The sequence below is a fragment of the Rhamphochromis sp. 'chilingali' genome (assembly GCF_963969265.1).
Source record: "Rhamphochromis sp. 'chilingali' genome assembly, chromosome: 7".
Classification (NCBI taxonomy): Eukaryota; Metazoa; Chordata; class Actinopteri; order Cichliformes; family Cichlidae; genus Rhamphochromis; species Rhamphochromis sp. 'chilingali'.
In genome coordinates, this window is record NC_137934.1 from 21,770,657 (window position 1) to 21,784,406 (window position 13,750).

A 13,750-nucleotide genomic window follows, 5' to 3' on the forward strand; every position below is an offset into this window, starting at 1 on the left:
CTTCTTTATTCCTCAAGTTTGTTATACAACAAAATATATTTATGCAGATATTTTTCATGGAAGATGTGTCCTACAGTTTCACAGAGACAGGGTAACATATGCTAATGTATGTAATCTACATGACTGCATATTCAAAAATTCAAGTACTTATTTATCTAGTACTAAATGCAGAGATAAGATAGGCAGTAATAAGCCAAAAACACACACAGTTCTTATGCTTCAGTACAAAATTGGAACTCAAATGTAGACAAACACAAACAAAATGTATTTTTAATGGAAGGAGTACAATTAATAAAAGCAGAAGGAGGATGCTGATTGGGAAATAAGACCAAGTTTATATGAGATATTTCAGATTAATTATTTAATAACACATTTAATAACACAAAATGATGTGTCTATCTTGTTTTTCTTCTGCTTGAAACACATCAATACATTTGTGGCTGACCTCTTTCATCTCATGACGTATTTCTGTTATATAAATAACACAAAGTTAATAATAATCTACTTGGTGGAGACGAGCCAGAAATATTGCATGAGCCAGAGTGTCACAAGTAGTGTGGTTATAAATGTTTTGTTCTCAGTGTCATGGTAAAAGAAACTAAAGCTGCTACATCCTCTCAAAAACAATATTTTGTAGAAATTGGAGATACATATGCTGGTATCACTATAATGCAAGCAATGTTGAAAAATCCCTTAAACAGAGACGAGGAAACCTACAGAGCAGTGACAACGGCCATCTCGATTGTCATGAGCAGTAGTAATATTTATTTTTTTTACATATAGGCAGTTTTGTGTTTTTAGTTTGACTGATTTTCAGACATGTTTGTTTGTTTGGCAGGTAGCAGAGCAGCTGATCAACCCGTTTGGCGATGATGACGATGACTTTGAGGCAAACTGGATCATCGACAGGAACCTTCAGGTCAGCAATGACGGAGGCTCAAAGTCTCTTATATTTCCAGGGTCTGTTCTGGTAGAACAAACACTTTTGACTTTATCGTGGACAGAAAGGGAACATGAGAAACTGTTGTGGTTTGTCAGGGAGCAGAACGGAATAGATGGAAAGGAGCTGCCTACACGTTTCTCCTGCTGGACAAAAATATACTCTGGAACATTTCCACACTTGGTTTTATTTTTACATCACGCAAGGAAGTCAAGCACATGATGCCACATGAGGCCCAGTTACACACAATTTAAACACAAGCTACTCGAAAGCAAGTTTTAGAGTAAACTTTTATTTTTTACTCTGTTTCATTTCACTCTAAATGAATTTCCACATCAATCCGCACTAAATAAATCATAATGACAAAGCTTACAACATGGATTTTTGTATTTATAAGAAAATAGAAATCAAAATTAAATAGTTTTTACATTTCCATTGTTTTGTGTAACAGTTAATGTTCTGAATAAATAATTCAAACTTTTATTAGCATGCTAGAACTTGAACTATGACTATATATTTGCAAATATGAAATCACAAAAACATATAAAAGACCAAAACTACCCAATTCAGTCATTCATGAAAAAATTACTAAATTACTCAAATGAAGAATGCGTTACAGACCGCAAAATAATAGAAAAAATATATAAGGACATCAGTTGATTCCTAAAATGTGACATTTGATGTTTCTCATTCAGTGAGCTTCTACATTCATTTTTCTTTGTATTACATCCTGTTGATTTACTGACCATTTAATTTGTCATTTATTTATTGATTTTGGTCAAAGTTGTTGTTTCCATAATCTGTTTTATTTTTCATTCTGGCTAAACATTTAGCCCATATTATACTTTAAATCACACCCTTGTTTACATAAAAAAAAAGAGAAAATGCAGAAAAAAATAAGATAATAATAACAAAAAATAAATAAATCAGTAATTCAAAATCTGTGAATTTTTGGGGAAATACAATGGGAAAATAAAGAAATAAACAGAAATAAAGAAATAAACTAACATTGAACAAGTTGGTAAATAAGAAGAAAATGAAAGCAGTAAATAAATGAATAAATAAATGTGACAAAATAAATCAGAAACAACAACAAGGTTAGAAAATAAACTAACAAGAAAAGCAAATGTGATATTTAATACAACATATTGTGCCATCTTTTATAAATTCCTTACTTCCTTTAAGTATAAAAAAATAATTAAAAATATTGCTGAGCTCTTTTCAGTTGTGATTTAGGCAGTTTTCTTCCTTCTTATAGTTATATAATAATATCCATTCTTCCAAGAAGCACAATCAATCAACCGGATTAGATTTGACTATGAAAGATTCTCCTGTTAAATTATTGGTAGATTTTCTTACCAATTTAATCTTACTTAATAAATTTTTATAAATAATGTCTCTTGAAAACTGAACACGCCTCATTCTTCCTCTTTACCTGTTCCTGCAGGTGTCTCTCCTGGCAGTGGATGAGATGCACATGAACATGCCTCACATGACCAAAGACATTTACTGGAATGACTGCGATGCACGGCCACCATACACGCTGGCTGCTGCAGACTACTGCATCCCCTCATTTCTTGGCTCCACCACCGACATGGGGTCAGGGATCAAGTTTAGCGGCTGATGCACAGTTATAATCCTCTAGAGAACAAACATTTTTCCTGAAGGACGTGTTGGAGTTTATGTTTCACATTGTAGCTCAGTCTGTGTGGGTGAATTGTCACAGACGTGCTAGTTGTTATAGAATTAGTTTTTTTTAGAGAAGTTTTATCAGCATGACAAATTCTTTTTCAATGTCTCTTCCAGTCTCTCGGACATCCTGCAGTTTGACGACACTGATGTTAGCCACGACCATCAGCGGCAACAGGACTATACTTTGCCGCGGCGCCAAGAGTCGGTAAAATGTTTATTGCTTTCATTTTTTAATTTAAAATTGATTTCTGGAAAAAAGGAGGTAAGTATAAAAACTGCAGAGAGTAGAAAAATAAGTACTTGTGAAAATGTAAATAAGGGTGTTGACCTTGAGAGATATTATTTGTTAAACAGTTTAATCATGAGGCCTTAACTTAAACCTTATTTTGGATTTGTTATACTTTTCCTTGTTTTTTTGCCATATATGTCCTATTCCAGTGTTGGATTTTCATATTAAACCAACCTTTTAATAGGAAGGCCAATGTACAAGTACCGTATTTTTCGGACCGTAAGGCGCACTGTCGATGAACCTGTCTGTGTTCATTCATAAGGCGCACCGGATTAAAAGGCGCATTAAGCGAAACAAAACAGTCTGATAAGACAAACTTTACTCAACTCATTCTTCTTGCTTGCGCCACTTCCAGCATTGATTCATTAATGTTGAATTCTCTCGCAGGTGCTCTATTCCCATATTGTTGCAGTATATTTATGACAACCTCGTACTGTAGATGGATTATCTCAGTTGTTCTCCTGAGTGAAATTTGGTCCGTTTACAGCATCCTGCCATGCGATTGCCTTTGCCCCTAACCATCGGGTGGTTTTATCGAGTGGAAAAAAGTTAACATTCATCCCCCAGCTTCATTGTGTTTATGTTATGCTAACATAGCTGTGTTGCTAGCGATCACATGGCACATCATTATATACCAGCTAGCCCAACTTCAGTAAACCTACAAAAGTCACTGCTGTTTAGTTTTCTGTCTTGGGTCTGTTGGAAGTGATAGCAGAGCTGTACGTTTTAATTTTTTCAGTAATCTCTCAGTCAGAACATTACATATTCTGTTTTGATGGGTGCCTGGATGTTAAACTTAATTGTTACATCTGGTAAAGCAGCAACGCTGATCATTTTATTAAAGATGAAATAATTTAGACAGTTTGTAACGCTCAGTGATGCCGCAGTGTTTTGGACCTGAAGCGGACGCGTTTTGGTCCGAGATTACCCCGCGAGACTCCTGACTATGGTAGCCATAATGCTCCGACAATCCATCAAGTGGTGTGGCTTCTTAGCTTACCAAAGTCATACTAAAACATCTTTTGACAGATTTTTTGAGTGCCGTATACCACATAAAATCGGTTCGAGGTCAGTAAGCACAACCAGAAGTCATACATATGGCGCACCGGATTATAAGGCGCACTGTTGATTTTTGAGAAAATTAAAGGATTTTAAGTGCGTCTTATAGTGCAGAAAATACCGTAACCCCTGTGTGGTAAACCCTAAGGCTTTAAATTGTTCTAAATGCTTTGTTGCTGGTGATTTTTTTCTGCACTCGGACCTGTTTGATGTCACAGAGAAGGGATGTTCCTTTTTTGGTCATCAGATTCACAGAAACCCCACCCACGTTGTGTCAAAGCTGTTAATTTATGAGGGGCAGCCAATCAGAAAAATGTTGGCTTATAGGGATGGTGACCTTAAAGGGATGGCTTGTTTGATAAGTAAGATGGACTGAAGGACACCATCAAAGTCCAGTAAATGATACATAAGAATGATTTTTGAACTGTGAATCATACAAAGCTACTCTTGTACAGAAGAAGAATAAAAATATAGAACAATTTGAAACCTGTTAAATTTAAAGCTTTGACATTAGGTACTAATGATAAAGTCTTTAAGTTCAGATTCTGAGTATATTTTTAATGTTTGCAGGTTTTGGGTCGGGTCCGCCGTCTGCTTAGTGTTCAGGAACCTCCTGACCTCCGACCCCCTCGACCCATCTTCAAACGACATAGCAGTGATGCAACTGGCAGTTTCTTCCCAGATGTCAGGTATTAGAATATTTAAAGCATGAATAGATGTGTAACTGGTATCCTACTGATAGTACCAAAGGTTCCTATTTAATAATTTATATATTAAGATCCAGCTGTCCACAGATTACAATGATCTGATCTTTTATGTTTTCTGTTGGTCATTTCTAAATCCAGGGTCAATGCAGGACCAGGGATCAATGTTCCACTGTCCTCGCTGTTCATGTCTCAGCCTTCCATGGACACTTTGTCCACCTTAAGGGAGGTCAACAGCAACCCACCCTCACCGGAAAGCTCCATTTCTGTTTTCCCCCAGCTTGTCATCAGCCCTCCATTATGTGGCGACGTTTGCCAGAATGTGGATTCGTATACCAAACCTCAGAATGGCCTGAATCCTTCCCCCACTGATGAAGCCCCAGGCTCAGAAACCCTAAGGTGATCAGCCAGTGTCCTTTTTAACGATATTCAACTCCATGTTCGGCCATCAAACTTCATTTTGAGATAAAAGGTTTTGAAAATTTAATAATTATACCCCAGTATTTTATAATCTTAGACTTGCCCTTTAGGTGAGAATTAATTTTTTTCTTTTTGTATTTCCAGGACTGCGTCCTCTCTCTGTTGTTCCCCCACTCAACTTGGGCCCAAAGAATTTCGGTGGACAACTGTCAATGGCCATAATCGTCAGCCAACCAAACCACGGGGGCGTCAGTTCTCACTCCAGTTCTCCAGGCAGACTTCAAAGGCATCGGTCCGCAGCCTGCCAAGTCCTAAAGGACTGGGGCGGCGGAGAAAAGGACTGGCTCGATTCCAGTCCAGGAGATCCCCTGGTCCAACCTCAGACACTCTGCAGCTCCCTGACCCCGATTACGACTTCCAGGGAATAACAGGGACTCAGGAGGATGAGAAGGAAGAAACCAACGACAATGAAGAGGTCAAAAACACCAGCTCCCAATCAGAGAGTTTCGAAAAGAAATAAGAACCAGCCACAACTTCAGCTGTTCAGTAAGACCAAACTGAGTAACATGAATACCCACGTTGCCTAAGAAGAAGACTCTTTAATGTTGTTGTTGTTTTTAACCAAAAATACTTGGAAAACAGGATATACATGGCCTCTTAAGGGATGTATTTAAGCTAGGTTTTTGGGTTTATCAGTTGTTGCCACCATGATCTATCAAAAAATAAACCGCAAACAACTATTCTTCAGTTCTAGCATGAACCCCCATTTTAATCCTGTGAGGTTTAACTTATTATTAAAGATAAATACTCCTGACCCCGCTGACAATGTTTAATAGCATGTAGTGTTTTTTTTAAGAAATGTTCTCCCAAGCTTCCTCATTCTAGCAATCAAATCATTTTATAATTAAATCAATCATTGTAGTAACACACATCAAAAACAATGTTCCCCCCCCCCAAAAAAGCCCCCCAAAAACAGATCTTCTCATACAGTTACTGAAAAATATTTTTATCCAACAATATATTTATGCCCAATCTTAATTACTTGACTGAAATACCTTGGAAATTGAACAAGTTTAAAACTTGTACCCTTGTAAACCCTTGTACTAAATGGTGAACTTCAAATTTAAAATGGGAAATCATGAATCACTGTGATGAGCCAGACTCTGGATGGTTAAACACTGAAATCCATCACTTAGATCATTCATTTTGCCATCTCAATTCAGGAACTTCATCCAGGGCAACTGCCGATTTAAGCTAATTATCTGCATATTCATCTACAGTCCAAATGCAATTTTTTTTTCCATAAAGATGCATAAAAATTGTGCTGTTTAACTCACCATATGGTGTTTTGTGTGAATTTTCTTTTCCCTGAATTTTTGTATCAGAATTTGCAAATTAAGCATGGCCCAATGAGACGTTAAGTAGCACATTAAAAAGAAATTTGCTGGAATTACTCTTTAATCCTGGTATTCCAAAGATTACAAAACCCCCATAGATGATTCCTTAAAAAATTAGAAATGAGGCAAAATGAGACAAAATAATCAACAATTATTAGAGTTGAAACGTGTGCAAAAAAACCCCAAACAAACAACAACAAAAAAAAAACAAGCCTATGTATCTTTGTGATTTTTCTAGCTGAAGAATAATTTCCAGCCCACATGAGAACATTTCAAGTTAGCTGTTTATGCTGAAAGAATGGGGGGGAGGGGGAGGGGGGTTTCTCATCCACTTCAATAAACTCTTCTTGGAAGCCATCTGGTGGCCATTAGAGGAACTGTAACACTTAATGAAACACTGGTACTCAGGGGATAAGAACAAAATCTTCTTTCTTTCCGTGATTACTGTAAATCACACGTGCTTTTGTAAATGTAGATAAAGTGATGAATGTACAATCCCTGTTGCTGCTGTTAAATCTCCAATAACTGTACCTTTTCAAATAAAATGTTAACTTTGTGGTCATTGGGGCAGAAGTAATGGCTAATGTATTGTCAGCAATATTCAGCAGTTTCTAGACAGCTGTTTGTCCTTGATGTATTTGGAGAATGATGTGAGAACAATAATAGGCCAGAGAATGACAAAATGCTTTTCAATTGTGCAGTATTTATTTACTGTTGAGTTCGCCAATAAGTTATGGTTCAGGAGAGTGTTTGGCACGTGCTAAGCCGACCCGGTCATGTCCTTTATCAAAGATGGAGTAGTACTCTGTCAGAAATACATCTCCCAGAATCCACTGAGGGTCTGTGCTGGAATAAATGTCCATAGCCTGGAAACCGCTGAAACAGAACTCATTCCTGCCAAGTGTCTCCTGATAATGACAAAAAGTGGATTGTGTAGTTGTTTAGTAGCTTCATGTATAAAAGAGACATTCTATTTCTTAAGCAATTTTAATTGTTAGTAAAAATATGAAAGTATATAAAATAAATATAGCTGCCAAATTACTAAATTTGCACTTAAGTCTCAATGTATTAATGATCTATTTATGATTTTTTTTATGTGGTTTCTTCTAGGCGTGAGGTAAAAAAAAAAAAAAAAGCAAAGAATCTATAAACAGAAGTTTAAATGCTAGCTGCATTTCAAAACAATCTCTGATTTCAGCCATTTGACAGGTGCATCATTAAAATAATAAAATAATATGCATTTTTGAATACGCCAAAACAATTACCCTTCCTACTATTTTATCAAAAAAATAAAGAAAGAAAAAGAAAATAAAAAGAAAGAGAAGACTGGCAGCTGTTCTAACACAAGCTAAAGAAAACAATAAGCCTTCCTTACCTTCCTGATGTACTGTTCACTTGTTAGTGTGTACTCTGTTCCATTCAGGACAAAAGTCACCTGAGGCAAACTGGACAACCTGGCACAGTCGATAACAAACTGAAACACACAAAATGAGGAGTGACATGCTGAAAAAATTCAGTTACGGTAGTCATATAGTATTCTCAAGAAATATCTGATATTGTTTTTGAAGCAGGAATAAGTAGTAGGTCTAAGTGTCCCCTCTGTAGATTAAACATTTTCTTTGAAAAAGTCATAACTTTCTCTGGTCTTTCAGTAGACTATGAGATGACATATTTTGGTACCTCTCCCAAGTTTGAGGGTGTTGCTCCAATCAGCTGTTGGAGCCTCAGAATGTCATTGGTTGGTCCAGCAATGAGGGAAGTTCCAGTATCAACAATCGCCTGACATCCACTTGGACAAAACAAGTTCACACCTTGTACTGCTACACTGAAATATTAAGCATTTTTATGTTTCTATTAATGAATGTCTTCACAAGAAAGGGTAAAGGTCTTGTGCCATTTCCCCTACTGTAAGTGGTTCATAGTACACTGCCAAAGTGCTGTGCTGTTGGGATATGAAAAATGTACCTGTCCATCTTGATCTGCCAATACCCCTTGGCAGTGACAGGATGCCAGTTGATTGGTCCAATATACAGCGCTTCGTTTGTTCCACCTAACAACAATTCCCCTGCTGGATTGGTACGGCCGGTTTTTCTGCGGGCACAAAACTCACATTTACGTAAACAAAAGATAAGAACTCTCATATTAAAAACAACAAACACATTTATATCCCTCAAGAAGTACAGCATCTCTGTCGAGTGCCTAACCAGATACTCTTGGACTGGACCCCTGAAACACTGGAGGAATGCTTAAATAATTACAACCATGTGGATCTTCCTGGTTCACCTGGTGATTGTTCTTCTTTATCCTAACATGTCTATGATCGAAATTGTAGAATTACCCTGTCGTACTTAAGCATACTTAGAAGCCATAAGACCTCCCTAAACATCAAGTATCTCTGAAACACTGCTCACCAGATGCTCTTGTCAGTGAAGCCAAGCGGATTTGTTCTGATATCACTGTAGATGGTAGGAAGTCTATAAGTCTTGGACCTAGACACAGACTAGGCAGACCCTATTTAAAAAACTGAAACCTTGGGAAAAACTCTCATCTCCACAGCTCACAGTAAAACCCCTTTGAACTTCCTGGTTACCCTTGACCTTTCCATTTCTCTGTGGCTATCTCTTGCTCTGCCTTTCCCTCTTGACCAACCAAAACTCTATCAAAACTTAAGAACTAGTTGTGAAACTTCTGCCTGTTTCAAAGCATGATTTTTAAAGCTGCTTACCCAGAAATTCTAAAAATAAACCCTCTTAACATCTACAATGTAAGAGTAAACCCATCCATATTTTCAGCAGGGCTGCCAACAACCAGATGGGTAGTAAGAGGTTAATAGACAGGAAGAAGTAATTATCCTCCCTCTCATGCTCCTCTGAGCATGACAATGAGCATCTAATTGAGGTGAAATGGTGAGCTCCTGATATGAATGCACCTGCTCAGGTAAAAGGAGAACACTGGCTGGTCCACAAGCTTCTGTGCAATCATGTTGTCAAAAACATTGGTGCCCAGAATCTCTGCAAGGGATTGGTAACTCATTCCCAGAACACCGTCAAACTTCGCCGTCAGGAATGATTCACTAGGTTCGAAAACGGACTCCCCAAACTCTTGGTTCAGGATGGTTAGACCACCAATCTGGAACAAGTTGATTAAGATAAAACAGTACTCCTTTAGTTGTGCCTGAATGTCAAACTGAGTTTGATGGATGAAAATATTTTTGAAATTAATCGTGGCAGCTGTTAGTTAATTTTAATACTGAAGTTTAGCTTTTTAATTTTGAGAGCTTTTGGACCTTCAGTGTGTCTCTGGCCATAGTTCCAAGCAGGTGACCTGATCCGTAGTAAATCCCAAATCTCCGACCATCATGCCTGAACGAAGCTGATTTAAATGCCTTGAAACGCTTGTGGAGCGCTGTGAATGCAAACACACACATAGACATTATCTTTTCTTATATTCATTACATGTTATTTACTTTATGTGGACTTGCCTTTGTCAGATTTATGTGCCTACAACATCTTTATACAAGTACACACAGACACACACAGACTTTGAACTTCTTATCAGACTGGAACAAAATAAACCAAAGTCAGGCTGCCCTGACCTGCAAATGCAACACTGGTGTTGTGTGGTATTGTGTGGTGCTATGTAAGGTGTTACCGCAGGCCTCGCTGATGCAGTAGGATGATGGCACCCAGAGGTCAGCTGATCCAGTGTCAAAAATCACAGAAAAGTTCTGCTCTGGAGTCCCCAAACTGATCTCACCATAAAACTGAGCCTGAAACGCAGCAGGGGCACAAAGTGTGGCTGAGATTTTAATTTGAAAAATTCTGAGATAAATAAAAAGGTAGCTGGTTGTGACATGCTCATGCTAATGTTAGCATGTATGCTAACATATTTTGGCCAGCTTGGCACTCCCTTTGTTTTCATAGTATAAATTAGTTAAGTTAGTTTCTATTCAGTAAACTGGGCTGTGTTGTTTTCATTTTAAAGCTTCTATATGTAGGAAATAACTACGTCTTACTTTGGGAACATATATCTTGTGAGGACATAAAGAATGGAAATGCAGTACAAATGATAACTTTTTATTTATTATTTCTTTTATTTCTGCTTCTGTAATAATACTTAATACTGCTTCTGTCCAGCTTGAGTTGCATACTTAGGACATACTGATATTTCGGAACTGAGCAACTTTCCCTTAAATCTGATAATCATTCTTAACAAATCAGCATATTTATGAACAACACTGACCCCTAGAGGAATATTTAAATCACTGTAACAAGGTTAAAACTTCTCACTGGATATTTTGATAATAGCTGAAGGCTTTGAACCAGCAACCCTAACTCTCAGCGTTGTTCTTCTTACATCCATGAAGTTGTAGATCCTCTCGCTGGTGCGTCCGAGCCTCAGTGACGGCATGCTGGACGGGAAGCACTGAGCGTAACGGCGATTAATCATGTCAGGGGCGTGATCCTTCAGGAACTCATTCAGCAGGCCATCAGCTCGCAATCGAGTACGAATTGAGCGCGTCCGTCTAAGAGGTATGCTGACGATGGAACATTTTAGTATCTCTGTAAACTTTTTATATCAAATTGTCTTTTTTGATTTGAAAACAGTTGGCCTAGTTTTGGCTCAACAGAGGAAGGTCCACTAAACAGCACCTCGATAAATGTACAACAAAGAAGAAAATCAGACTTTATATTGTTAAATCCCTGGTGGATGGACAGCTGTTAATATAAAGAGAACAACCATATTAACAAAGGTGTAATTGTCCTACCTGACCAGCGCTGAGGTCATCCATGTTAAAAACAGCAGGAGCAGCAGCCTGAACATGTCTGTATCTGCCAGTCTGAGAGACTGCTGTTTGGCACCCGATGGGGACGTTTATCAGACTGAACTGTAAGTCTGATTGGATCTGAGTCTGTGAATAAACTGTGAGAAGGTCCACCCCCAAAAGCTTAAACAGACAGAAGAGGTCTTTATTATTCAGTTATTTGATCACAGAAGATTTTAGATTACGTGGATCAACAAGTATTTAAGTCATCCATGGCTCTCTCAGCTACCAATACAGCATATGTCCGAATCTGGGAGGTCAAGGCTTTTTTTAATGTATTATTTTTTATTATTAAACTAGCAACCTGACTTGAGCCCCTTAGACTCCCATGTTAAAACTTTACAGCAGAAAAAAAGACGTTTGATTTCCCCTTTATATGTAAACCTGTTTAAATTATTTAAACAGGTTTACAAATTAAATTGTATAAAGGTTTAAACTTTGCATTATTAGAGGCGTGACCTCTTTGACTGACAGGTGGATGGTGACACGGCTGAAGCTGCTGACTGTCTGCTAGATTTAACTTCAGCTAGCTGGAGTCCCTGAACTGGACCTCTGTTATGGCCACCAGAGGGCACCAAACATTTTTCTGGATGTTACTAATAAAGCCCGCTAAATTTTATACCCGCCCTGCAGTGGCTTGTTAACTGCGATGTACGATAAAGTTGGCATCAAATTGACATCATATGCATAGCAACCATTTCTACAAGTTAAACAACTCTTGCTTTTTGTAACATGGCGCGTTGTGCTTTTACTGCTGCCGCTGGGTTGAAGGCACGAGTGTAAGATAGTGTTGATTTTAATGATTTATCAGTACAGTACGCTCAGAGACTCATACAGATTCAAAGATGAAAAAAGCTTTGCTCCAGTTATTAAATCTTTCCCTGTTTCTTTTAACAAATGTTAATGTGGCGCTACCATCTGGTGCTGACACCTACTGTTCAGGAGACTCAGCGGCCAGAACAGCGAGCAGAAATCAATGTGTAATGATGTCACAGACGGCATGAGAGTAACATGGTGGGTATACTGGCACCTTTAGCTGGTAACTTAGCACCATGCCATCAAGATATGGTCAAATGGATGACACCATCTTGCCAGGATGTTATTAGACTAATATTATATTAAATTAGTATTTTTAAACTGTTGGGCTGAGTGTTGTCCATTATTAACACCCATCTTCTGACTGGGAATGTTCCAGCTGACTTTAAACATGCCATACTGCTTTTAATGATCTCCAAACTCCTTTTCTCTGTTGTTTGTCACCAGCTTCAGCTCCAGGACCGGGTACTTGCTACTTTCAGATCCAAGTGCTGCATTACACACAGTGGATTATTGCATGCTTGTCTGTAGACTGGAGAGTTGTGAAAGCATTACAGGAACTGCTCTTTAGCAGTTTAAATCTTATTTTAACCAGCAGACATTTTTTCTGTGGGTGGCTTTTCAGCATCACCTACTCCCCTCACACTGTTATTCAGATGACTCACAAACCTACCCTCCTCCCAAGAACAACCTTGCTGAGATACAATCCCAGATACCTCTAAACATCTTCAATCTGAATGAGCAAAAAACAGAAGTGACCCTCACTCCTCGTGTAAATGGGAACTTTCTAAAATTACAGAACCCCCTTTACAAAAAAGAAAAAAAAAAAACCCCTGGGTGTGCTTTATGACAACAACAATAGCATTTTATGTGTTTTCTGGCACCGAATGAGCGATTTTTTTTCTAGTTTTAAAGGTTTAAACATTTTTCTATGAAAAGCCATCTGTGTGGTTAAGTCTGATTGAGTAACTGTTGACACTCTGAGGTCTTAGTCACTTTGACCTTAGTAAGTTACTGCAGATCAATCAATAATCAGCACTCCTGATCTTCTGCTTGCTCATTTCCAGGTTATGAAATGTAATTTCTGGAGTATCTCACCACAACAGCTGATCATAAATAAATCTGTATATATTTTACATCTTTATATATAAAAGTACTGATTACGTGCACATGCTCAACGACATGTTACTACAACTGTCACATCAGCCAGTCATAGATGATGTCACAGACACCAGATGGCCATCCAACAGAGGAGCTTTGGGATGTTGCAGAATGAGAGAATTGCATCATGAATGTGAAATGTACTGATGCATGACTGCAGCTGTGCGATGGAATCATGTTAACATGGGCCAAAATATCTGAGGCAGTTCTGAAGGCAAAGGTAAAGCCAGGTAACAGCAAAATGTAACTAATAAAGTAACCAATAAATGCATTACCTTGAAAATGAGTGATAGACTTTCAGTTTCCAAGCTGCTGATCTCAGTAGAACAACTCGATCAGAAACCTGCACCAACCTAATGTACAGTCTGACTAATTATACAAGATTAAATCTGCTTCAGATTTTTTCATTTGCAGTGATTACTTCTATTATTTGGAAAATGTTAAATA

The 13,750-nt window shown here is 37.9% G+C and overlaps 2 protein-coding genes across 2 annotated transcripts in view; one reads left to right on the top strand and one right to left on the bottom strand.

The window, feature by feature from the left end:
* Positions 1–5,677, top strand: part of LOC308399505 (bestrophin-3-like) — a gene marked incomplete at its 5' end in the record, with an annotated part of 18,544 nt that extends 12,867 nt beyond the window's left edge. Inside the window, 6 exons of the mRNA XM_080886810.1 lie at positions 839–919; positions 2,388–2,539; positions 2,747–2,837; positions 4,551–4,669; positions 4,826–5,083; positions 5,249–5,677. Of these exons, the coding sequence (XP_080742936.1) occupies positions 839–919; positions 2,388–2,539; positions 2,747–2,837; positions 4,551–4,669; positions 4,826–5,083; positions 5,249–5,624 (1,077 nt within the window). The 3' untranslated portion in view covers positions 5,625–5,677. The remainder of the gene's footprint in view (positions 1–838; positions 920–2,387; positions 2,540–2,746; positions 2,838–4,550; positions 4,670–4,825; positions 5,084–5,248) is intronic.
* Positions 5,678–7,071: 1,394 nt separating this feature from the next.
* nots (nothepsin) lies at positions 7,072–13,660 on the bottom strand. The gene is made up of 9 exons (XM_080888041.1): positions 11,270–13,660; positions 10,858–11,038; positions 10,153–10,270; positions 9,788–9,906; positions 9,431–9,630; positions 8,467–8,592; positions 8,182–8,326; positions 7,877–7,975; positions 7,072–7,409 (listed from the first exon to the last, which is right to left on the bottom strand). The coding sequence occupies exons 1-9, from the start codon at positions 11,323–11,325 to the stop codon at positions 7,233–7,235; spliced, it is 1,221 nt and encodes a 406-aa protein (XP_080744167.1). The 5' UTR covers positions 11,326–13,660; the 3' UTR covers positions 7,072–7,232.
* Between the last annotated feature and the right edge of the window lie 90 nt (positions 13,661–13,750).